The sequence below is a fragment of the Ammospiza nelsoni genome, chromosome 1 (genome assembly GCF_027579445.1).
Source record: "Ammospiza nelsoni isolate bAmmNel1 chromosome 1, bAmmNel1.pri, whole genome shotgun sequence".
Taxonomy (NCBI): Eukaryota; Metazoa; Chordata; class Aves; order Passeriformes; family Passerellidae; genus Ammospiza; species Ammospiza nelsoni.
The window spans coordinates 108,448,350-108,472,466 of NC_080633.1; the positions used below are offsets into that span (position 1 = coordinate 108,448,350).

General features: G+C 41.3%; 1 protein-coding gene across 5 annotated transcripts in view; it reads right to left on the reverse strand.

Moving 5' to 3' along the window:
- Positions 1-15,980: 15,980 nt before the first annotated feature.
- CHST9 (carbohydrate sulfotransferase 9) overlaps positions 15,981-24,117 on the reverse strand; it is an 86,983-nt gene continuing 78,846 nt past the window's right edge. For all 5 annotated transcript variants that reach the window (XM_059488979.1, XM_059488987.1, XM_059488971.1 and 2 more), the window contains one exon: positions 15,981-17,523. In XM_059488979.1, coding sequence (XP_059344962.1) covers positions 16,426-17,523 — 1,098 coding nt within the window. In that variant the 3' untranslated portion in view covers positions 15,981-16,425. The remainder of the gene's footprint in view (positions 17,524-24,117) is intronic.

Here is a 24,117-nt window from a genome sequence, read left to right on the forward strand (position 1 = left end):
GGGTCGGGCTGCAGGGCAGAGAGAAACGGGAGCGCTGAGCTCCTGCGGCGCGGGGCCGCCCGGCAATGGGGAGGACTCAAAATCTGCTCGGTTTCTTCTCTGCCGCTCAGTGTACTGAAGGGAAAGCAGCCCTAGTAGCTCAGCAGACAGGGAGTTTTATCCATCTAAAATGCCTGTTAGTACCTTACTGGAACTCTACTGGTTGCAAAATCATAGAATCATAGAATATCCTGAGTTGGAAAGGGACCCACTAGGATCGAGTCCAGCTCCTGGCTCTGCAAAAGACCGCCCCAAGAATCACACCATGTGCCCGAGAGCATTGGCCGAACACCACTTGAGCTCTGGTGCTGTGACCACTTCTCTGGTGAGCCTGTTCCACTGCCAAACCACCCTCTTGGTGAAGAATCTTTTTGTAGTGTGCAACCTAAACATGTCCTGACACAACTTCATGCTGTTCCCTCCGGTCCTATCATTGGTCTCCATAGGGAAGTGATCAGTACCTGCCTTTCACTGCCTCTAGACTGTGATGGGTCTCCCCTCAGTCTCCTTTTCCTGTGGCTGAACAAGCCAAGTGACCCCAGCCACTCTGCATTTGGCTTTCCCTCTAGGTCCTACACCCTCCTCGTAGCCCTCCTTTGGTTGCTTTCTAATGGCTTTATATAGTTCTTACATTGTGTTTTGTTTGTTGAAGTTGCTAAATTGAATAAAGTTTTGACTAGTATGAAATGCCAAATGGAGACCACTGGAAAATAGTGTTTAAATTAGATGGTGATGCTGTCTGTTGAGGAAATTCATTACTCAGTGCCTCTGCAGCATGAAAACAATTCAATGAAAAACAGCCCTTCATGTAATAAAAAAACCCCACAAAGTTGCCTACAGCCCCAGGCACAACTATTTCATTAGAGAATGCACAGAAATTGTCACTTGAAGAAGACATGGTTGAGAATGGAACAAACTGTATAGAAAACCTGATTTAGACCTTTGCATACTCTAGAAGAGTATGTGCATAAGTTATAATGAATACATTCTAAAGAACATGTTCAACTGTACAATGAGTTTCAACTACAGGTAAAGCTGTGCATCCATGCATCAACAGTGAAAAACCAAAATTTAGCATGACCGGTCAGCCTGTACAAAACACATTGTATCAGATAATCCTTCTAACCATGAATAAACACTGCCAGATCTGAAGAACTGCTTCAGGAAACCACAGACAGGAAGTCCTCCCTGAGCTTCTCCTAGGAGATTATAGACAATAATTTATAACAGTGAAAAGCGAGTTTATACTCGCTTTTATATAATGTATAACACTATGAATTAAGGATGCCCTAGACAAAGTTGTAAATACAGCAATAAAAAAAGTCATATCCATATGTTAAATGCTTACAAATCAGGGTTTATGGCAAACACAGGCTATCATAATGTACAAATGTAGGTGTTTCTCTCCATTTGCCTGCTCTTTCTCTAAAACCATGTCATAAAGGATGCCAAGATCAACACTCACTGTTTGATGGCAAAAGAGAAGCTGCAGGCTTGATGCTTGCTTTTTTGGTTTTCAAACTTCACATCATTTGTGTATATCTTGAGCTTAGTGAGGGAATGGGTGGGGGGTGGTTGTGTGCAGTCATCTTTACACACCTCTGCTCTTTCATTTGCTGTCTTTGGGTTTTCAATCTAAGCCCTTCACAATCTGCTACAGTGATTTCAGAAAAAACCTCACTTGTTCTTTGGCACCTTGTGGACTCTGCTCCTCTGGCATGTTTGTTTGTTCACAAACAAAATTCACTTAGCAAAACCAGTAATTGCTTTTCCTTTTCTGGCAGATAGTGTATATCTGCTCTTTTTGATCTGCAGAGCAGATCACTGCCACATGGAGAAGCCAGAACATTAATAGCTTCTGTCACTGCTACCATTCTTATTGTGAAAGATCTTCTGGAGGATTAGACAAAGGTTGTGGCCACATAGAACAGAGAAAGGCAATGCTTGGGGCACAAACCTGGAGCGAAGTACACTGTGCCAACTCTGATCAAACAAACAGACTATGTTCTGTTGAAACCACAGAAGGCAAGGAAGACATCCCTTGAGATGGCACTGAAAATCAGAGGAAAGCTGCCCCAGTTTATTCAGGGATAAATTTGTCAGTGTTGGGAGTTGGGATCACACATGTTCTTTTTTTTGTTTGTTTGTTTGTTCATAGTTTTCTTCTTTTTTTTTTCTTATATGTTGTCATCTTTATAAAATCTGGGTTAACTTGTTTTGGACTTCTATCCAACAGTGAAATACTCCTGCTACTGTGCTCAACATAGTTAAAGCAATAACTTACAAAAGAGTATTATGAAAAATTTAAAGATGGTGTTAAAACTTAATCCATGTCAGGGTGGGGGAAATGTGCAGAGGAATCTTGCTGTGCTTCTGCTTCTCCTTCACTGAACATTAAGTCTGAGTTTCTACAGTAATTTCTAGGACATCATGAATTAAAGATCTCTGTAGGAACTTGAGCCATGGTGAGAAGATGCTGCAACACATAAGATATCCCCATTCTGAACAAGAACTTCCCAGACAGTTGAAGCGTGCTGGATCTGGGATTTCAGTTTGGTTGGTTATGGAGGAGAGGGCACACTGCCAAAGTCAGAGAGGAATGTGCAAACAGCTAATTCCAGCTAAAACAATATGAGGGAGAGGGGCAGAAAAACTCCCAGCCCTAGGCTCTGTCATCTCGCTGAGTAGCAGTGTGGGAAGAGTCCCTTCACTGCTATGGCAAATCTCATAGATACCCATCCTGGGCAGCTGTCAGACTGTGGGGTTTGTCAGTCAAGACTGAAACAGATTTAAAGAAAGACGAAAACCAAACAAAAGAACACAATTTAGAAGCACTGTATGTTTTCTTGGTGTCTTAGTCCTTTTCCACCTGTACCTAGTGGATCTGGACTCTGTCCTTCCTTATGTTGCTGTTGTTAAGCTCTTCAGCTTGCTTGACTTCTCTCAGCATCAGGCTTTTAGTTTCCAAAAGCAAGGAGGTTTACATGCCTGTGCTTTCTCTCTCTCTCTCTTGCCCTCTCTTTGTTCTGGGTGTTCCTGCCCTTTTCAGCAGATCTTGAGACCACCAGCCATTTCAACTACAGCTGATGGAGGATCAGAAATCCCAAAGCTGTTTAGGCTCCTGCCAGTTCCCTGGGCGTGAGTGGCTGCAGGCAACCACAGCAGAAGGGACACTTGCTGTCCCTGGCAGGACAGACTCCAAGAGGATTTGTAGAAGTGCCCTGGTGATGGAGGACTTAGTTGCTGTTTTCAAAGTGGTGCAGATTCCTAGGAGACCAAATTCCTTTGGCCTTCCTTGGCTCCTGCCAACAAGAGCGTTTAAGAGTAGGCTGTGAGCCTTTTCAGAAACCATTTGCAGAAACTCTCAGGCCTTTTTTTTTTTCCTGAGTGATGAAAAGTTTCATTCTGTTGCCACTAATAAATCCCCTTCCCCTCACCAATTTATGTTTTATAAGTTTGGGTTAAGCTTTTTCTACTAAAAGGATTGTACATAAAACACCACTTACTGAAATGTGATCTTTGCACATTTCTGAAGTTTTAATTTTCCTGCAGTGTAATCTTGTTACTTAGGTCATTCATTTTGTCACGCCTTGGTATCAGTCTGGTCCAGGTTTGGCTGCAGGGCTATGTTCTCCTGACATTTAGAGCAAGAATTCCCTGGGAAATCAGTCAAGAGATTTGACATTGCTGCTGGCCAGTCTCCAGTAGGTTTAGTTTTACTCTCCTTCTCTATTTATTGTGGAATCTGTCTGTCCACAAGCTGCACATTGAGTTCTGTGCTAGAGAAGGAGAACTAAAAGGGACAAAATGGCCATTCATTTGGGGGATTCATTCAGGCTTTTCAGAAAGGATTTTCAAGAAGCTGTGCACTTAAATGACTGCAGAGCTTCCTTAGCCCTGCACTATTACCTCCCTCACAAGACTATTTGGATTGACTGCTTTTTCTTTGCCCTCTCCCCCACCTCAACAGGCTTCAATTACTGTTGGAAAAGCAAAATTAAGAACTAGGTAGCACAGGAGCCACCTGGAGGTTTTTCACCTTTAGAAATAGTTTAATTTGAACATGGTATGGACAGACCCTTTGCTTGGAGGAAAAAAAAAACCAACCCAAACAAGAGAAAAAAAACCAAACAAAACAACCAAAAAACCCAGCTTTTTCTCTCCTCTTGCCACAAGTCGCTGCAATGTCAGTTGTGAAAAGCTGCATCAGTGGCACAGCCTGTCAGGATTTGATGAACTGGAGAGAAGGTGCAGGGAAGCTGCCCTGGGCACTCATGGGGGCACAGGAAAGTTAGGGGAACAGCCCCAGGTCAACTGGAAATAGAGGAGTAAGGTCTCTTGTGGAGGGGAGAGTGACATGTAGCAGCAGCACAGAACAAGATGCAGTCAGCTCTGAATGTGCCAGGAGGGAAAACCATCATCCTGCTGGTCTTTGTGCTGGGGCTGTGTAGCCTTAGCCAGTGGGACCAAAGAGATTTATCTAACTTTGCTGGGTGAGACACTAAAATTCAGTTAAGCAGTCCCAGATTTTATCAGCCACAGAAAATGCAGTACTCTGTAAACACCACTGTTATACACTCTGTAACATCCAGCCATGCTTTCCTGACCAGTCTGTGTTGCTGTCCCTTACAGTCCTTCTGCTCTTTCTAAGCTCCTCAGCTGGAAATGCTCAGCTTCTTCCCACACCACCACTTCAGGTTCCTACAGAAATGAAGCTCAGCCAAAGAATTTTGGAGTTCAACACTAGATAGTAACATAACATGCTCTGTTTAACTTTGTATATTGTAGACCATTTCACTTTACCTCAAGACACATTTCATGAGTTCAGTAACTTATATGCTTTGAAAAAGCATCCTTGCTTAGATTTGAAAACTCATGGGAAAGAAAATCCACCCCTTCCCTTGGTAGCTTATTCCCAAGATCAATAATTTTCATCACCAAAAATGGTCTTTGTCTCTAAACTGAATTTGTATGAATTCATCTGCCATATGCTGCTTCTTATTATGCTGTTATCGGCCAGATTAAAAAGCATCTTATACATCTACTGTCTCCCCATGAGGATACTTATATAATGTGAGCAATTCAACTCTTCATCATCCTTTTGATAAGCTTAGCAGACTGAGCTCTCAGTCTCTCCCTCTAAAAAAAATCAGTAACTTTAGTTTTTTTCAGGTCTTGTTTGTGCCTTTGCCACTTTTCCAACATGCTTTTTAAAATGCATATTTAATATTGGTCTCCCAGAAGGCACATTCTGAAGTGAAGGCATTTCTTTTAGCACACCTGGGAATTGAATTAGTCATTCTTGCCACAGTATTGCATTGAGGAAGCCTTCTTTCTTGCTCTTCCACAGTAACTCCTGAGACCTTCTGGGGATATAGCCCTCATTCTGTAGATAAGCCTTGTTTCACTCTGAGACGTGCAATTTTGCAGATATTCTGTCTGACAGGCATCACACTAGAGCACAGCCCAGTCTGCTGTGCTTGACCATCCTTTACTCAATCTACTGACTGAAATAATTTTATACTGATAGTGATTCTATATTTACTTCCAGACTTACCTGCTGAGGAAAACCCTAAAGCACACGAGGGCTCACAGTGGTCCCTTCAGATCCCCCAGCATGATCAGTACATTAAGTACTTTCAGAGATCTCTCAGCCAGGTCTGAACCCCTTTGCTGTTCTGTGGCTAATGAACAGGGGCAATGCTTGAAGCAAATATAGCTCAGTACAGCAGCAAAGGCTCTAGAAACACTGAAACACACTGCTCTGTTCAGCTGCCTCTGTCAACCATTATGAGATTTAAAGATTAAATTGTGTGGTTGTTCATTTTTTTCTTTTTCTTGGGCAAGGCTGAGCCTCAGTGGCGTACATTTGACATGTGTCCAAGTGCTAGGAATTTGTTCTTTGTCCAAGGTTTTTTTTCTTTTTTTTTTTTTTGTATAAAATAGAATGAAAATATGTATAATACATACATAGCTTCATATTCATAGGATTTATATATGAATAGAAGTCCATGCCATGGAAATCTATGCCATGAATGGGCTTATGCAGCATATTCCAAGAAAGACAATTTTGCTTCAGATCATTCAGGTTATCTTTGTAGATTACTACAGTAACTGTTGTCTTAATACTATGTATTTTACAAGGATTATCTTCCCTCTCAACACTAATACCTCCTAAAAGCTAAAACCTCAGGGCACAGATGTGAAGATGTTGATCCTTTTCCCATGCAGTGGTGCATCTTTCATTGAACTAACCAAAAAAGGAAGGTCTGACTATGAATATTTACAAGTCCTTTTGTCCATAAGCTTCTAAAGAAAACCTGATAGCATGTTTTTCTCAAAATCCTTTATAGAACAGTAACTTTATTTCTGACAGATTTTTGTGTTTACATCTTGGAAAAACCCCAGCACATCAAGCTAGTGATACAGGTGCTGCATTTTTACTGGACTAGGAGAAAGGTTTCAAACTCAGAAATGACAATTGGAGCTACTCAATCCCTTAATTAAAATTAACAAAAAAACCCAAAAACATTTATTGCAGAAGACTTTGTGGATAAAAGTACTTTTTTACTTAGTAGCAGACTTAATATAAAATAACTAGTCTGATGCCATTCTTCATGACTTACCTCTTTAAACTCATCAGTCATCTCTTTTCTTGCATTCATGTTTTAGATAGATAGCCTTGCTGAAAGTTGGTGTTTAAAGTGGATTTCATGCGTTTTATGGAGAAAACTATTTTTTGTGTAGACAGGTATTGTACTGGAGTACTGTCTATGAAGGACACAGGACTGGTGGGGGCTCCAAAGCAGGGGGTTGGAACTAGAAGATCTTCAAGGCCCTTTTCCAACCCAAACCATTCTGTGATTCTAGGACACCTCTCCGGGTCAAAATAATCTGAACCCTGTTAAAAATAGATGTAACTTTCTAAGAATGCACGCAGAGAAAGGGGGATTTATGAGGAGGTTATGGTTTAATGTAGCCCATTTTGTAAAAGCTTAACATGTCCAATTCGTGTGTGATTTTCAGTGTTCCCCTGCACACTTGACTGCCACGAGCACATTTGTGTCAGCCGCAGCACGGCAGAACCAACACGGCAGTGAAAGGGATTCTTTTCAGCTACACGCCTCGCTGGCACCGTGATCCCCCTGCTCCCACTGCGGCCTGGCTGCTTCTTGGGCTGTGGGAGGGCATGGAAAACCACCCAGCCTGGCCTCAGTGTGGCAGAGTGGAATTTGCAGAATGGTCTCTTCAAAAATTAGTTTTGACTTCCAAACTAAACCTGTTTAGTACAAAAGGCATGGGGGGGGCACTTCCACACAGCGTCACAATGCAATTTTTGCTGTGCAATCCCTTCCCTTCCCTTCCCTTCCCTTCCCTTCCCTTCCCTTCCCTTCCCTTCCCTTCCCTTCCCTTCCCTTCCCTTCCCTTCCCTTCCCTTCCCTTCCCTTCCCTTCCCTTCCCTTCCCTTCCCTTCCCTTCCCTTCCCTTCCCTTCCCTTCCCTTCCCTTCCCTTCCCTTCCCTTCCCTTCCCTTCCCTTCCCTTCCCTTCCCTTCCCTTCCCTTCCCTTCCCTTCCCTTCCCTTCCTTTCCTTTCCCTTCCCTTCCCTTCCCTTCCCCTCCCCTTTTAGTCCAGTTTGATTTATTTAGTTATTTAGTTTTTTAATTACTTTTAGTTTTACTCAAGTGATGATGCCAAAGCAGAAAAAAAATCAAGTCTTGGGGGGAAAAATGATCACCTGAGTTACAGGCAAGTGTAATTTATCGGCAAAAATGGAGATTTTTAAGCCACAAACAGAAAACAATGTGAATGTAAAACAGTAGAGATCATAGTGTAGCCCAAGCAGTTGGAAAAATGTGTGAGAGATTTCTATCATGATCTTGAGCAAGATATTTTTAGACAGTAGTCTGCCCTGATTAGGTAATGAATAAATAAAAGACAAATCTTTCCCCACTGTTTCTTTGTGTAGAAGATACTGAAAGTCCTAGACTATTTCAGAAGTTTGGGCACACCATTGATTCACTTGGGTTTTGTTATGAGGCCAAAAAGGGAAAAGAAAAAAAAAAAAAGCCTGTGAAACCCTATAACTGTCCAGTCTCAGTGGTTTTGTTACTGTGCCAAAATAAGGGGTCAAGGCATAATAGCACTAGAAAAGCTCACTTGCTGTAGATTTTACATAACAAGTTCTCAGCTTCTCTCATTCAGCCTGTGCCTGTTTCTGCAACCAAGGCAGCACAGAGAGCAGATTTTAGCTACAAATGTGTCAGTGGGTAGAGCTTGTTTTCCTTTGCTAAATTTAAGAAATGCTTTGGTGCTTGAGGGCCAAGGGAGGCACAGAAAGTAAAATTGAAAATTCTAGAAAGAATACTCCCTCTTTTTCTCCATGTCGTGCTCAGAAAGGTATGGGTATGGGAAAGTAGCTTCTGCTGCTTCCAATTATAAGTATGTTTAAGGGTATATGTTGATACTAAAAGTCTGTTAAGCATGGCTTCCTAAGAACTGTGTTCTTCAGCAACACTTAGGAGTATCCACTTAGGAGTATCCCTTATTCTGCTTTTCAGAGGTGGCCTTTGCCACTCCCTGAGATGTGCCTGGCGGCAGCAATGGCTCAGCCCACCTTAAAGTTTTGCCTGCTAACTTGCAGGTTGAGTAGCCTAACATATATCTGCTTAAGCTGAAAATTTCAATCTTAGCATCACTTTTAAATAAAGCAAGGCAGCAAATGAATTGTGGGCCAGATTCTGCTTGGTAAGAGTGCTTCCACTAGGGGAGTTTCTGTACTCAGGGGCAGTGCATTGTCTTGGCCCCCACTGTAGCCACTAGGCTGGAGACAGACAAAAAGATACAGGGAGAAACAGGAGCCTTGTTGGCAGCAAGTCTGAGACAGAAAAAAAAATTATCTAACTTTGGTTCAGTGTTTGTGTTTTCTCTGCTCTTCAGGAGGACCTGCAGGGATCACGAGGATTTTGAGAAACATCATCCTCCCTTGGAGCTGAGCTTTTGCTCTGCTGCAGCCTGAGAGTACTTTGATCAGAGATACAATAGCAAAGCTGCAATTTATTATTGTTCATTGTCACCTCCAGCCACAATTAACATTTCCCCTTCTCATTAGAGGTTTTTCCTCTGTCCCTTTTCTGTTTCACTTTTTTTTTTTTTTTTTTTTTTTTTTTTTTTTTTTTTTTTTCTCTTTTCTAAGAGAATAGCAGAAGTCATAGCAAAGGTGACAGCTTGTGTCTATGGCTTGGAGTGCACTATGGGGATAACACCTCAACTTCCTTGAAAGCAGACCTTTCTGTAAACCCCTGCCTCCTTCCCAAAACCTTCCTGGTGTCCCACCAGGAAACCTCCTCCCAAAACCCACATCTGTACCCACGACAAGAAACAGGCTCAGCTGGCAAACTGCAGCCCCACAGACCTGGCAGCATCATGCCCCAAGCAAGCTAAAGAAGCAAAAAGAAAGGCTGTGCAAGAGGCAAACTTGCAGTCCCTGCAAGTAGTTTAGGTTTGCTTGGAATAACGTTGTGGTTCTGCAACATGCTAACAGAATGTTTATGTGCGTGTGTTTTCATGCACTTTTAAGGTGTTTAAAGTCAAATGCAGGACTTTAACTATGTAGCTCCCACTACCATTGTTGCACAACCTTTGTCTAGGGGTTATAAGACTGACATACAAATACTGTGAGTACATGCATTTATAAAACATGTGCATGCATTTATGTTGCATTTATGCAAGCTTGTAGGGAGGGAACTATGCCAGTGAACTCAGCTTTCTGAACACACTGAGAAGCACGCTTTTTTTCTCAGATGAACAGTAACTTATCATTCCTAGAACTTGAAAATCTGTCTCTGTGTGTGTCTGCTTTTGTCAAAAATGAGATAATTTAATATGCAGGTCCTACTCTGCAGACATCCAGTTTTTACATGCAAGTACCTACCCTGAGAAAATTAAGCCTTTAGCGTTTAATATCCTACTGACATATATTTACAATCCACTGAGTATTGATTTACCTCTCTGTATGCTGAAATGCCCTGATAAACCTGCTTTGCTCCCACACCTTATATCTCAGAATGCTGTTTCTTGAATGCAAATTACATGGGCCACTCAAAATTTACAAATCTTGGGAGATGAGCGGTACTGTGAGCTTTTGTGGAAAATGTGTTTTCTGCAAGAAATTTGAGAGGAAAAAGCCCAAACCCTGAGACAGAAGGAATTTCTGCATGACAAAGTCAAGACAGACACGTGTGCACAGATGGTGCTGACAGTACCACACTCTCAGGCAGGCTCATTAGTGCAGCCTCAGTGCCATGATAACATAGATGGGCTGGACTGGAGGTGGCTTACACTTGTCAGCTGAGAGCAACCCGGCAATTGGTCTCACCCATTTGTGCTGACATGATTCGAGAGGGAGGGAAATTCTCTGTGAGGAGTCAGAGGAAAGGAAGCAACAATTACACATATTTAAAAAAAAAAGTTATGGTCATGGCCTTGAGATTTTCCCTTTCCTTTTGTAAGGAGTCTTTTCCCTTCTATCACAGTTGTTAATAATATAATTTTTTGAAGACAAGAGGAAGAAAGCAACATAGTCTGTCTCAATGGCATCCCCATGTTATTTGTAGCCTCCACAGGGTCACAGAAACAGTGCCTGTGTTAGTATGAGGTAAATCCTGAGATGTTCTAGCATGCCAGGTAAACTGGAGCCTGCCACAAGGGGTGGCAGGACCTCAGAAAGGGCTGGGGGAACATGGCCCTGGGTATTGGGCCATGCAGCTCTGGTGTATAGGACAAGGCAGGAGTTTGCATACCTGGATGGGATCCACTGCTTCTGCAGAACCCTCTTGTTGAGCATCACTTCATGTACAGCTACTGCAGTAAAAGAAATATGGCAGTACTTATTTACACCAAAATAAAACAGCTTCTCTTTCATCCTGGCTGTGAATAAATTGAGACAGCAAGATTCTCACTCTGTCTGCTCTCCCAAAGGAGCCAGAGGGACACTTCCCCCTGGTCAGACATCCTGGCACTGGTTTTATGCTGAGGCAGTGCCTGGGTAGGCTTGACAGATGCACAGTGTTTGGAGACAGAGCTTTCATTCTTAAGGCTGCCAACTGCCCAGAACAGAGCTGAATGATGTGTTTCTCGGCTGGAGCAAAGCTGGGAAGTCCCCAGCTTCCTCCAAGCCCTTGGAAGTAAAGCATAAGGAAAGGCAATGAACATCCTAGAGTTAAATTCCTTACTAATACCTAATTTCTAACCACTGCTCTTTAGCCACACACTTTAATGATTTTAGGAGAAGACACATGGTATAATTTCCTTCCATTTACAGGACCACTTTACCAGTGGGGACATCAACACAGATAACATTTCATGTTTGTCCAACAAGTGCATGAAATCACAGAACCTGGATGAAGATCCAGATCTCTTAAGTCCAAGTCCCAGGCAGAGCTACATCTAACATTGAAGAGACATGTGGAGCTCACTTCAATTAGCTGCATAGCCAAAAGCACCCTGTTCTCCCATAAAACATGAAATTTCTATGATAACCAATCAATCTAAGACATTCTCCTTAAGCTAAATATTATGACTGTTTCCTGAATTCTCCCACTTGTGCATATTTCCGAAGGAAAAGCAATCCTAGGTATATAAAGCAATCCTAGGGGATATAAACAGATGTTTTTTGCTAAATCAGAGTTTCACCTCCCAGTAGTGTATATGCTTGCCCTGCCCTGTGAACTGTACATTAATTGGTTGATACAGGACAGGTGCATCCATATTTTTAATGAAATATAATGATTTATGGTCAGATTTCAGACTTTATGTTCCAAGACCAAATTAATATAGTTTTGAAGGCATCACAGGAGTTATAAAGTTGATAAACTGGTATTAGCATTACAGTTGAAAAGACTTTTCTGATGTATTGTTAGCCTTAAGGCACATACAACAAAGATGTTTATATGTAACCCACATATACAATACAAAGCTCTAGAAAAATATTTTCCTCTCAGACTTTTGCAAAGTGTCACATTGCAATTTTCAGTTAAATTTAAACTCCATTTAAAATTAAAGCAGTGATCTCCAATGACATATCACCAAGATAGCACAGCCTGAGGCAGGAGTAGCTCCAATAAATTTGGCCTTTTGGGGGAGTTCCACCAGAGGAAATTTCCAGGAGTATGTGCTGCATTTGATTGCACTGTGGCTGCACACCTCTGACTTCAGCAAACAACAGTCTAGCAGCAGTTTTGGAAGAGATGGGCACAATGGCTATGTCTGAGCTGTGCAAGCCAAATCCTATCTGGAAAAAAGAAGCTGCCTTATGTTGATGCGTATATCAGAATTTGGGAATGCACACCTATGAAGTTTAATTCTTTAAAATTTGTTTATTCTTTAAAAATTTTGCTATTAAAAATTTGATTTTATTAATACTGATTCATTTTAGAAGCAAAGCAGATGTAGAACATTAGGTTCCAAAACCCAAATTTTAATTTCAGGAGGGATGCATGACTGTCTGGTGTTTGGAAGAGACACATGAGCCAAGGGAACACTCTCCTGCCACGCCAGCTCTCCCACAGGCTCCCTGTAATGCCTTTACAGCACATTTGACTTGCTCTGACAACTGACCTGCACTAGAGAAGTGCTTAGAGATCTTCAAATGAGGAAATGTTCATAACTAAAAAGCTTTTACTGTAATGAAGCCCCTTCAAAGAGGCTCTGCATGTCACAGCTGATCTCTAGTGTAGATATAATCTCACTGAATGTTGTGGAGTGTATTTTCATTCCTCTTCTGCATACATAATATATAATTTTCTGAGTAAAACAAACATCTGTGTGCAGTTGTGGAGATGAGATTTTATGCTAGTTATGGTGAATGACCTTCAGTTTTTGTTTTTGCCCAGGATTCATTCAAAATATAAACAAAGTTACAATGCAGCCTCCCACTTTGACCTTTTAAATTTTACTTTTAAAAATAGAGGTTATCTTTTATGCTGCAAATTATGCCTTTATCTCTTATAATCCCATAAGTCAGATATCACAGTCCCACTTCAATTATGCTAAACTCTTATGTTAATTTTAAATCATGTAACTTAATTCCTGGCAAAGCAGGCTGGTGATTTTCAAAATGTGGTTAATGAAGCAAAGTACAATCTAGATTCTGCTACTGAGATCATCTGAATCCCTTAGGTCGCTGAACATGACTGTGGAGAGGCTCTTCTTTACAAAAGTCTCAGTTAGATTTTCAAAAAATGAATTTTTAAGTGCAGTTAGGGGCTATGAAATTTGAAGTTGAGCATACAAAGAAGTTAAATTACTTTCACTAGAGCCATAGAACAACAGTGCAGCTAAAACAATTACACTTCTGTGCGCATACATGCTTTAAAGACCTTAACTGGTGTCCTCCCCTGTTAAATCACAAATGCAAATCATATCAGATTTTCAAGATGATAGTCTGGGGACCTGATGTCCATGTCCATGGATGTATGCAAATCAATGTCATTTTCCCTATCATTTGCAGAAACCAAATATTTGCTGATAATTTCTTTCAACCCCCTCCTTGACTCAAACAATAGCTTTATCTAAGACCCACTAGTAGAAGAAATCTTATGAGAATGTGTAGCTTTTCAATGCAATTAAGCTGCCCCCCCAAATCTCTGTCATTCTCTGATCTGATGGGCAGAAAGTTTGCCACTAAAATGAACTCAGTGTGAAGCTCAAGTTCTTCAGAGACTTTGTCATTTACTAACATTAATTTATTTCTCTGAATTAAAGTATTCATACCAAACTCATCTATAAATTGGCCTCCATTCTTTATTAGCATGTTGCACTTTTTTCCTCGTGTGCTTTTTTGAAAATACTAGTACCATTAGTGTGACTTTTTTTTGTGTGTAAATTATCAGTTAATTAACACATATCCACAACAGAGAAGACAAAGCAAATATATAGACACCCAAAGGTTGGTGGACATTAATTTTTTATTTAAATTTACTATATTCATTGGTCTTCCTGTAAGGCAAGAGAGATTCACTCAGGATTTGAGGTTGAATCCAATACTTACAAGAGCAGAGAATCTAGAGGTCAAACCAAGGTCAAATCCAAGGCAGTTTTCACATGACTTAGAAGGTTAAACAAAATCAAAACTTTCAGGAGGTCTTCTTTAATTGTCTTGGATGGGGTGGAGCTCAGAGGAAAACCAGGAGGGATTTCTGACAGGGAAGGTGGGAGTTGAGCACCATCCTGTGTTAAAAGGGGGAGATTTTTGTTCACCTGAGGAGAAGCATGTGAGGGGGAAGTTCAGTTGCCAGATATCCTCTCCCAAACACTTCTGGGTTTTAACACCTGCGGGTCCACCCATGCACAGCTCACACAAGCAACAATGTGTGTGTTCACCCGTCCAAGGCATCCTTGTAACTTCTCCCTGGTGCTCAGCAAATGCATCTCCCCACACCTCATGTTGATGGATGGCTTTTTGCTTCTCCTCTTTGCTTCATGTTCCCTTGGAACAGCATGGTTTAAGCTATGGGTGCTGCTAGCCACAGACATCACAAGCCCTGGCTTGGGCTGCCCAGTGTGCTTTTACCTTTTCCCCTTGGAATGGCCTGTCCTGCCACAAGGAGAGATGTGCAGAGCCTGTTTGATTATACTCTGACACCATGGAGACTGGAGGAGGCTTTTTTCCCTCTTCTGAGGAGAAAACTGAGGGAGAATCAAGCAGTGAGGGTACCTAGGAAATGATCTGGCCTTTCAGTTAAGACCCACAATTACTCCTGTGGAAGGACTGAATCTGTACATCATACTTTGCCTGAGATGAAGGAAAAGACAACAATAACAGCAGTAGCTGTGACCAGTGATTGGGAACAGAGAAAAAGGATATTTTATTTTTAGTACTTTCCCATCAGGCTGTTTCCTCACCCTACAACTTGCTATATCAAGGCACTGGAGCAAGATGCACCAAACCATTTCAGAAAGAAAGGCATAGGGGACAACTTTATTTTGGAAGGGCATAGAAATTTTTCCCTATCCATTTTAGAGATTTGGTCTACTTGGCAGTGTTAGGTTAATTGTTGGACTCAATGATCCTAGAGGCCTTTTTCAATGGTTCCATGATCCTATGATTTTCCAGAGGTTTCTCCTCCTCCTGTGACACCCTGGCCCATCCACTGTGCAAGAGAGGTTGCAGGAACAACCTGTCAGGCAGCACTTGTGGGAGGAGAGGGAAGAGAAGGGTAGAAGGTATCTATTCAAACCAGGACTGTGGGATTCTGGACACATCTTCCTCTAGGACAAATCACCAATACACATTACACCACATAAAACTGCACCATGCACCCATTCTTTGGGCTTGGTGACCACTTGCAAGGCAGGCAGGACAGCAAAACACTGGTGACTCCAGGAAGCTCTGGGGGCAGAGCCAGTTTATAGATTTGGGATGCAATGGACACACAACACCTTCTCTGTAAGAGATTTCTGGGAGCTGGGCTGATAACCAGACCCCAGCAGACTGAGAATGGTCACAGTAGTTGCATTGAAGTTGCTTCTCTGTACAGATCTCAGAATATCCCAGAGCTGCCAGGCTGAAACTTAGTCCATTTCACCAAAATTGAAGACCACCATGAATATTGGGATCACAGTATGCCAGTGTCACATGTAATGATGAATCCACGGTGCGTTAAAACCTTAATTTTGTTGAATGCAGCAGCTCTCTGAAAGGAGGGTCATATTTGTCAACTACAGTGCATCAACCAAAATGAGGCAGTGGACTGGTCCTTCACAGATTTACCCATATCTACCCTGCTCATCAACTGAACTGCTGTGCTATTTTTAGTTTGATGCATTTGTATTCAAGAGCGGCCTTCAATAAAAAAAGTCTAAAATTGGCTACAGTCTAATAGTAATAAAAAAAAAAAAAACAAAAAAAACCCAAAACTTGAAACTGAGAACACTGTAAACATTTTAGAAAATTAGCCAATGATTCTTTATTAATAAGTGACAGAAAGTAAAAATACAATCAAAAGTTTTTTCAAAACCCATTTCTAAAGCAAACATACCAAAAAAAGAATCATGCCACTCTGAATTTTTTTTTTAAACCATTAAAAGAACATTAGGTAAGGTAATGCAACAGCTGTCTGAGCTACTGCTTCCATAGAATAATCCATAACAGTAAAAACAGCTTTTTCAGGCATTTTAGTGCAATTTATGCTGTTTACAGGTCTTTTTTCCTTTGAATTCTCCATAATTTAGTATCAAATGATATCACTCTAGCTTATAAAATCTCCACTAATTCAAGACAACTCTACTTAGCAGTAACTTCATTTCCTTTCAGGACTAATATCAAAGTAGTTGTTTTGAATCCCAACATGATAAGTATCTAATAGAAGCCTGAAGCTATTCTAGTGCTATACAAGTAGTGATGTATAATTGAACATTAAGTAATCCAAGTAATAGAAGTCATAGGTCAGCTGTCTCTCCTCCTTAGACAACTCCTTTAAATATTGCCTCACTACTTCTGTACTTGTTCTCTCATCAGAGGAATGTCTGTCTTTGAATTTAGGGAACTTCAGATTGGCTGGAGCACCTACCAGCTGCAGAAAGTAATTAGCATCTTCTTCCAGGGTTTCAAACTTTCCTATAAAGTCATAGTTGATGAGGCAGGGATAGCAGAGCTTGCTGACTTGCTCCCAGTGAATGTCCATTCCTATTGGTCGGCGGGAGTCCAACAAATATTGGATAAACTCCTTGAACTTAACTCCTGATCCTGTTTTCAGTGCTTCTTCATCTGCATTCTGTCTATACTTTTTAATTATTGCCTTCCCAAATACCGGATGGTAATAGCTGTTTGGATGCTCAAACTTATCCCTGAAGGCAGATACCAGTCTTTCCATAGGATCACGTACAAATATGAACTTGGTGTACATGTTCAAGCGTGTGTAGATCCCTTTTAGGTCATAACTGTCCAATTTCCTCAGGTGCTTTCCGTAGTGCACATCATCATGGGAGATGTTGTTTGCTGAAGCAGTGAGTCCACTGAGCACCATGAGGACCCTTTTCCAGTTGGAGCAGCCTGCTTTTGGCACTTCACAGTACAGAACCTTGTGCCTGTCCTCTACATAAATCCTTGACACCAGGTGCACCAGGTGGGTTTGCAGCTTCTTTCTGCTGTTGTATTTCCTACAAAAGTCCTGAAGGAAGGCCCTGCGCTTTTCCTGGGTGCTGCCTGTGTCCTGCCACTCACCACCCTTGACAAATGTCTTGTTTAATGGGTGCAGAGCAGGAGGTAAATACACCCCTCTGAACCAGCTCAGAGAGGACTCACTTGTCTTCTGCTGCTCAGGGAGCCGGCTCCCCGAGGAGGCAGCCACCACAGCTAAAGGGTCAGCCCTGCCCCGCCAGGGCCTGCTCCTTGAGACAGCCATCCCATGGTTACTGAGGCCCACAGGAGCACTTCTCCTCCACACTGCTTTCCTTGGCATCCCCAGAGGCTGGAGCGTGAAGTCCTGCAAACGTGGAAAGGATCAGAGCTTAGAGCACAGTGACAGCCCAGCCCAGCCCGCTCATGTTGCAGCAGCAGCAAGGATGGTGAGGTGTGCTTGTAACCAAGCCACATCTGGCACTAAAAAGTCCCTTTTGAATTGCTTGATCAATACACCTAATTTAGGAACAAGCTGGGCTAATTACTGAAATACATGCTTCTGAAGATTACCTGTTAGCACACAGTAGGTCTTCCTACAAAAATAAATAGCTCAAGTTACACCTCTTAAGAAATCAAAAGTGGCTCACACAGCAGGGCTGATAGTCCTGCTAGGGGTGGCCAGGCACTTTTCTCTACTGAGCACATTTTCCCCTGTGCCAGCACTGGCACTGGTGGAGTTGCACGGTCATTCTCTGGAGTGCACTGGCACAATCACAGTAACAGGTGATGGATCTACTCCCACCACTGAGACTTGGAGCAGGCCTTGTCCCCCAGTGGTGTCAGGGGACAAAACCAGGGCCCCTAAACAGTTGACATCAGTTGGTTTGAGCAGGGTGTAGTGACAGAAAAAATCATCCCTCCAAAATGGTCCTACTCCTACCTGCACACAGAGACATGATGGAAATGAATTCACTGGATTGAATGTACATACAGGTGTCTGTGACACAGGTGCCTGCACCTGAGCTGCTTTCACAGCTGATAAGGAAAAATAGATGCCTTTGGAGCCTATTCCATCTGACTTATTTAAACATCAACATAATGATACCAACTAACTAAACATTAACTAGTAACCCTGCAAAGAATGTTAAAGATGAGACTTTCCTTCTAAACATCTCTCTGTATGTCCCCACCCACTGTGCAATCCACAGACTGCAGGAACAGCAAAGCTTGCATCTGTGTTTTGATGTCAGATTCTTCAGGATCTTGTATCATGCAAGTTGACTGAATAATTTCTTGCAATATGGGTATTTCTGTTTGCTTTTTCCTGAGTGGATTCTCATGTGTCTGCTAAGCCTTGTAGATTTTTTTCCTCCTGTTAGTAGGCAAGCCTGCTGCATTGGGACACCTCTACAGCTGCTTATTTTCATTACACATCTGGAGAGGGAGGATGCTGGTCAACAGGTTTTTAAACATCTTGTTACAAGTAACAGAAAAATGGTTAGATGGACAGACAAACAGAGACTACCTGACTGCTTCCATGAGGCTAACATTTTTGGCAAGCTACATAAAAAGGCTTTTCTGGAATAAACTGATTAAACATTTACTGGAAAGTTGATTTGTGGACTGGCAGATCACACATGTGGATTTGGGGGGATGATAAAGTTCATAGGCCAATTCAAATAAAGCTGTTAAAAATTCAGAGGAATAATGTAAGAAATTTTAATGAAGGGAGCACAATTTGAATTCTAGTTTGAAAAAAAGCCTATGAAAAAACAAGCAGTTCCAAGGAAAGTTAGCATATGTTGCAGTGTAATAATTTCCCATAACAAAAACAAACCCAGGGGATCAGGCTTTTCGGTACTGTTGTAAGCCACTGACAAGCAGGTCTTTATGCCACTGATTTTTGTATTGGTGAAAACAAAAGAAGTGACTTGTGCAGGACCTGTATGACCATGCCTCCCTGTGAGAGGGGAGGCATGCTGGTGTTTTTAGAGATGCAAAAGGATACTTAATTCATTGGATTTGATGTGGTCCACTTTTCTAATATATATTTTTTAAAATGTACTCTGTCTAATACTTTATTCTTTAAAACAAATAAAATGTATATGTCTAGAGATTTATCCCTTCTGCCCTAGGACAGAAATAATTCAGGAGCTAAGTCAGTGTGTAACAACAGAAAGTAGTGCTAGTAGTAAATCAGGGTATGACTGAGCCCAATGGGAGTTTCAGCATCACAGTGAATGGCAAAGTGCCATTCTTGCAACTGCAGAACCACAGACTTACAAATAATTTAAATGTTTTTACCTTAAAAGGGAAACCTGGAACTTAAAAAGGTGAGATGAAAAATACGGGACACTCAGAAACCAACTGCACAATACAAGGCTCAACAGAAGTAGGAATAAAAGTGTGTCAGTGCTTAAGTAACTAAAGCTTGTAAGTTCATCAGTGGAACTCTGGTGAGTTTGAAAATTTAGAAGACAGTCTCCAATGATACATGGCTGTACTGGTGTTCCCCAATGCAGAGAAAAAGAGGGCAGTACCTCATGACTTCCTATGGTATGTCACCTGAATTTAGCAGCTCATTTCTGTGCAAAGAAACTTAAACCATCTGAAGTTCAAATCAAAGCAAATAAAATGAATCCTGTACTTCAGAGGAAAGTTCAGCCTTCTCAAGCCATCCTGTCACCCTGAACTAGTGGAAGATGTCCTAGTTCCACTAGAACAGGAGGGAAAAGGACAGACTGAAAGGGATGTGTGGTCCTGATTTTGTTCCATTTCAAAGAGTCTGCCTGGGATCCAGGACAAGCCTTGATGGTAACCCAAGATGGTACCAGAGGAGGGGATTGTATTTTAGTTGCAGAAACTGTAAATGCAGCTGTAGGAATCATTACTAAAACATTTTTATGGGATAAAAAGCTTCAGAGAAGGATGGACAAAACTATTCAGAGAAATCTCAGTACCAATGTAAAGGAACAAATGCATAGTTGGAGGCAATTGGAAGGGGCTCATTCCTAGTGAGATGAGGCAAAAGGAGAAAGAATCATTTAGCAAAAAATGCTAAAACAGAAAGCAAAATAAAAAAATAATCCCCAAAAGAAAACCAAAACCCAACCAAGACCCCCACAGGCCTGTCCCTCCCTCTCTAAGCCATAAAAAAACCCCTCACACAAAACCCCAAAACTCTAGGGCCAAAGCAATGATGCAAGAAGATCTGAGGACAAAGAACTTATCTGAATCTGTAAAATATTATTATTTGCTTTCCTCTTCCCCTTCTCTCTGAGACTTTACTTATCCCACTTATGTTGGCTAAAATATGTTTTTATGGTCTCCATGAGGGGCAGTATCCTTGCTGGCTGCAACTTGCTCTAAGAATAGGAATGGATAGTGATATTTTCCAAAGGCATAAATGGCTGGTACATTGCCATGGAAGTTTTCTAACTCAAAAAAAAAAAAAAATTAAAAAAAGAAGAAAAAAAGAGATAAAATCTTTCTGTACACTTGCCTGAGTAACTAGATAAGTACATAATAAAGGTGAGATGAATGAAAAGATGAATCAAGCTTTATTTTTCATGAGAAATATTTAACTAGACAGTTTTCTTGGGAAACTAAGAGAAATTGTTTAATAGATAGTGCCATGTTCCTTAAGCAAAGCTGCCTGACAGTCTGACACTTATCTGCATGAAAGAGCTGAAAGCCACACACTCTGAAAGGATTTAAATATTTTATGACACCAGTCTTACATAAAGAGAGCTGCCTTCTTTGGCTTGCTCTTGGTGTCAGTGATGCTTTGTTGTGCATTTTATGACACTTCAAAGATCTGAACAGCTCTATGTTGTATCTTTTTCTTTTCCACAGCAATAATAGGTAAACAAAAATTTGCAAAACCAATAAACCCTTTTGAAAAACATCCATGTCCATATATCTGCATTCCTAAAAGTCCATCCCACAAGCTGCTGAGCATTGTTGTTCTGAAAACCACCTGAACATACACCAACAACAGGCAGCATGTAGGCAGTGTCAGACACTGACTCTGGACCCAGATCTCCCCATGCAGACAGCCCCTACCAAACTCTTTGAGCCAAGTGTCCAGGACAGGAATGTCCATTTATGGCTTTCCAAAGAGCTGTTAAGGTTGGGAACCAGCTGCCTGGCATGAGAGGTGAACTCTGTGGTTACCTTGGAAAGATGCAAGGCTGTCCTTGAGACATGCTGACAACCTGTGCAGCAGGCTGCATACATTTAGTCTGAGAATTAAAAACAGGGAAGTGTTGAACCTTTGCCAGTAATTGTGCAAACTGTCCTCTGTTCACATAAACACATTTGAAAGTTAAGAAGTGGCCATGAGCCTCTAGAAGTGGCCATTTATAAGAGTAGAAGGCCCTGTCTCACTTTAGCTAGGCTGGAATGGAAGACAGATTTAAAAATGAGTTTAAATTTGGGGAAAAAGTGGAATTAATAGAATATTTCTGTGATGTGTGGCTACTGGCAGGCAACTCAGTAAAGCTGTTGAAACAAAAGGCATTTTAGAGTCATTAATGAGTTCATGGATTTTTTTTGTCACATTTTTATTGCTGTAGATTCCCTGCTCCTCCCCATTCATAAAAGGATTTCTCCTCACTGTAAAAAGAAGTAGCCAATACTTTCTTTTACACACATTGAAGCTGTCTTTTCCTTTAATACCTTCACAAGCCACTGAGGTAGAAGAGATTGACTACTGCCAAGAATGTTTAAGACTCATCCAATTATGCTTTGTGGTGATTTTACAATGCACGGGTGAGATCTCATCTAGGCAGTTTGCAATTAGAGCAACTCACCACGCAAAAAGATAATGATGCATTGGAAAGTCTGATATTCCAGGGCTGATTTACAAAGATTTAATGGCTGCAGTGCAAACAGTGCTGTTTCCTAAATGCCTTAGTGCTGGATATTCAGCTTTACTAACAAGAATAATAAAATTAAATAAGCCCAACAGATAACATAGCATGAAGAATAGCAAAGGAAAGAAATATTCTGTTTTCTTGTGCTTTTCTCTGATGCCAACTTACTGTTTACCTAGGATCTCTCTACAGAAAATCAACAAAGAGTAATTTAAGACAAGGTTCATTTTCCAGTTCACACTCAGACTCTAAAATGATCAAAGAGCACACAGAAATGAGTCTCTTAATTTAGGTTTTTAGTGGAATACTGGAGGACTATAAAACAAACATCCTCCTACTTGGATGATAGGTATCTATGAGTCTTTGAAAACTTTGGAACCAGTAGTTTCAGCCTAAAACCTCAAGTATTTCACATAATGGTTGGAGGGGGCTCTGAGCAAACTGATTTAGTTCAAGTTGTCCCTGCTCATTGCAGGAGGATTGGACTAAGTGATCTTTGAAAGGTCCCTTCCAACTCAAACTGTTCTGTGATTCTGTGATTCTGTGATAATTTTTGGGCACACTTAGAAGAATCTCTTAATCAGAGGACCAGGACTGTGGCAGATAGCTCAGTCTTGGTGTGCAGTTTAAATATGAGGAAAAGTTTGCATGATTCCTATTTTCAGCAAGCCAGTGAATCCCGGATCTGTTACTACCTCACTTCAGCTGTACAAGCATGAAGAGCTGTACTTGCATGTGTGAATTTTCTTAAGCCTGCCAAAAGGAGAGATTATCCTAACTTCTTTTGTGCTAGAAGACTGTTTGGAAAACGTAATACAGAGTGATCAGATTCCTCTACTACTACTATGCTACCTGAGCTAACATGTAAATATGCTCAGAACTCTCCCATATCATAGCAATCGTTTAGTGTAATGTTGGTGAGCTAAACAGAGATCCACAGGATCTCCCAATGGAGAAGCTATTTATGCTGCCCACAAGTGACAGAAAATATTTGCTGATGAGGTGCTTCACCTTCTGTGCAGTGGAGATAAACCTCTTGATTCATCACTTGTGCTTGTATCAGCTACTCCAAAGATAATAGGCAGCACTAACCCCTCACCTCCCAGAGGAGCCATGAATTTTTGGCTTATCTAATTTATTCAGGGCATATCACTGATGGTACATTCCTCAAAAGCCAGAGGCAAGACCTTACTGACACAGACACCACATTTTCCTATGAGATATGTATCCCTAAAACACATGTACTTGTACCAAGCATCTCTAAGATTACTAAACAGGTTGAGGGGGAAAAAAATAAGAAAAAAGAGAATACAAGATACTCAGAACTTCCTTCAGAGACTAAGAGGCAAACCTCATAGTTTGTAGCTGAATTACAATTAGGTTCAAAGGAGATCCTTGTGAACTCTGAGCCAGACACAAAATAGAATAACTGATCATAGTAAGAAAAAAAATACTGCAGGTAAATTTTAATTAACAGATGCCAGTAATTTTAAATACTGCTTTTCAAAACACAGCTTTGTAAATCTAACCATTGCTCCTAGAATCTGTTAGCAGAAAGTCCAGCATCTCATTGCACGGTGACTTGGAGTTATGGCAAGGATACAGACCAAGATAGTGAAGAAGGAAAGGGCAGAGGGAAAGAGAAGTTTTTTTCTTTTTATATGGTGTGGCCAAATGTCAGTGATCGGTGTGGAAAAATTTGAAGGGAGAGCCCCAGCCCAGAGATGGTTTTGGAGGAGAACAACCCAGGCCCACAGGCAGTGGGGAAAGTGGAGAGGCCCAATGGGGTAAGATAAATAGTAACATCATCACAAGTATGGTAGTGTACTGAATAAGGAGAGAGGAGAAATCCATTTTTCTTTGGCTGAGACCCCATAGATACCCAGCTCCTGGCTTTCCACCAGCCTCCCCTCCTCTCCCTGCCCTGTCCTGATCTACAGAAAGCACTAAGTCATGCTAATGAGGCAAGACAGTCTGCACGAGCCGCTTCCACAAGCTGATTCACATGGTCAGCAACTTGAATGAAGGAAATTAAGCTCTAATTTACTTGCCAATTCGTGATCAAATCTGGAATTAACTCC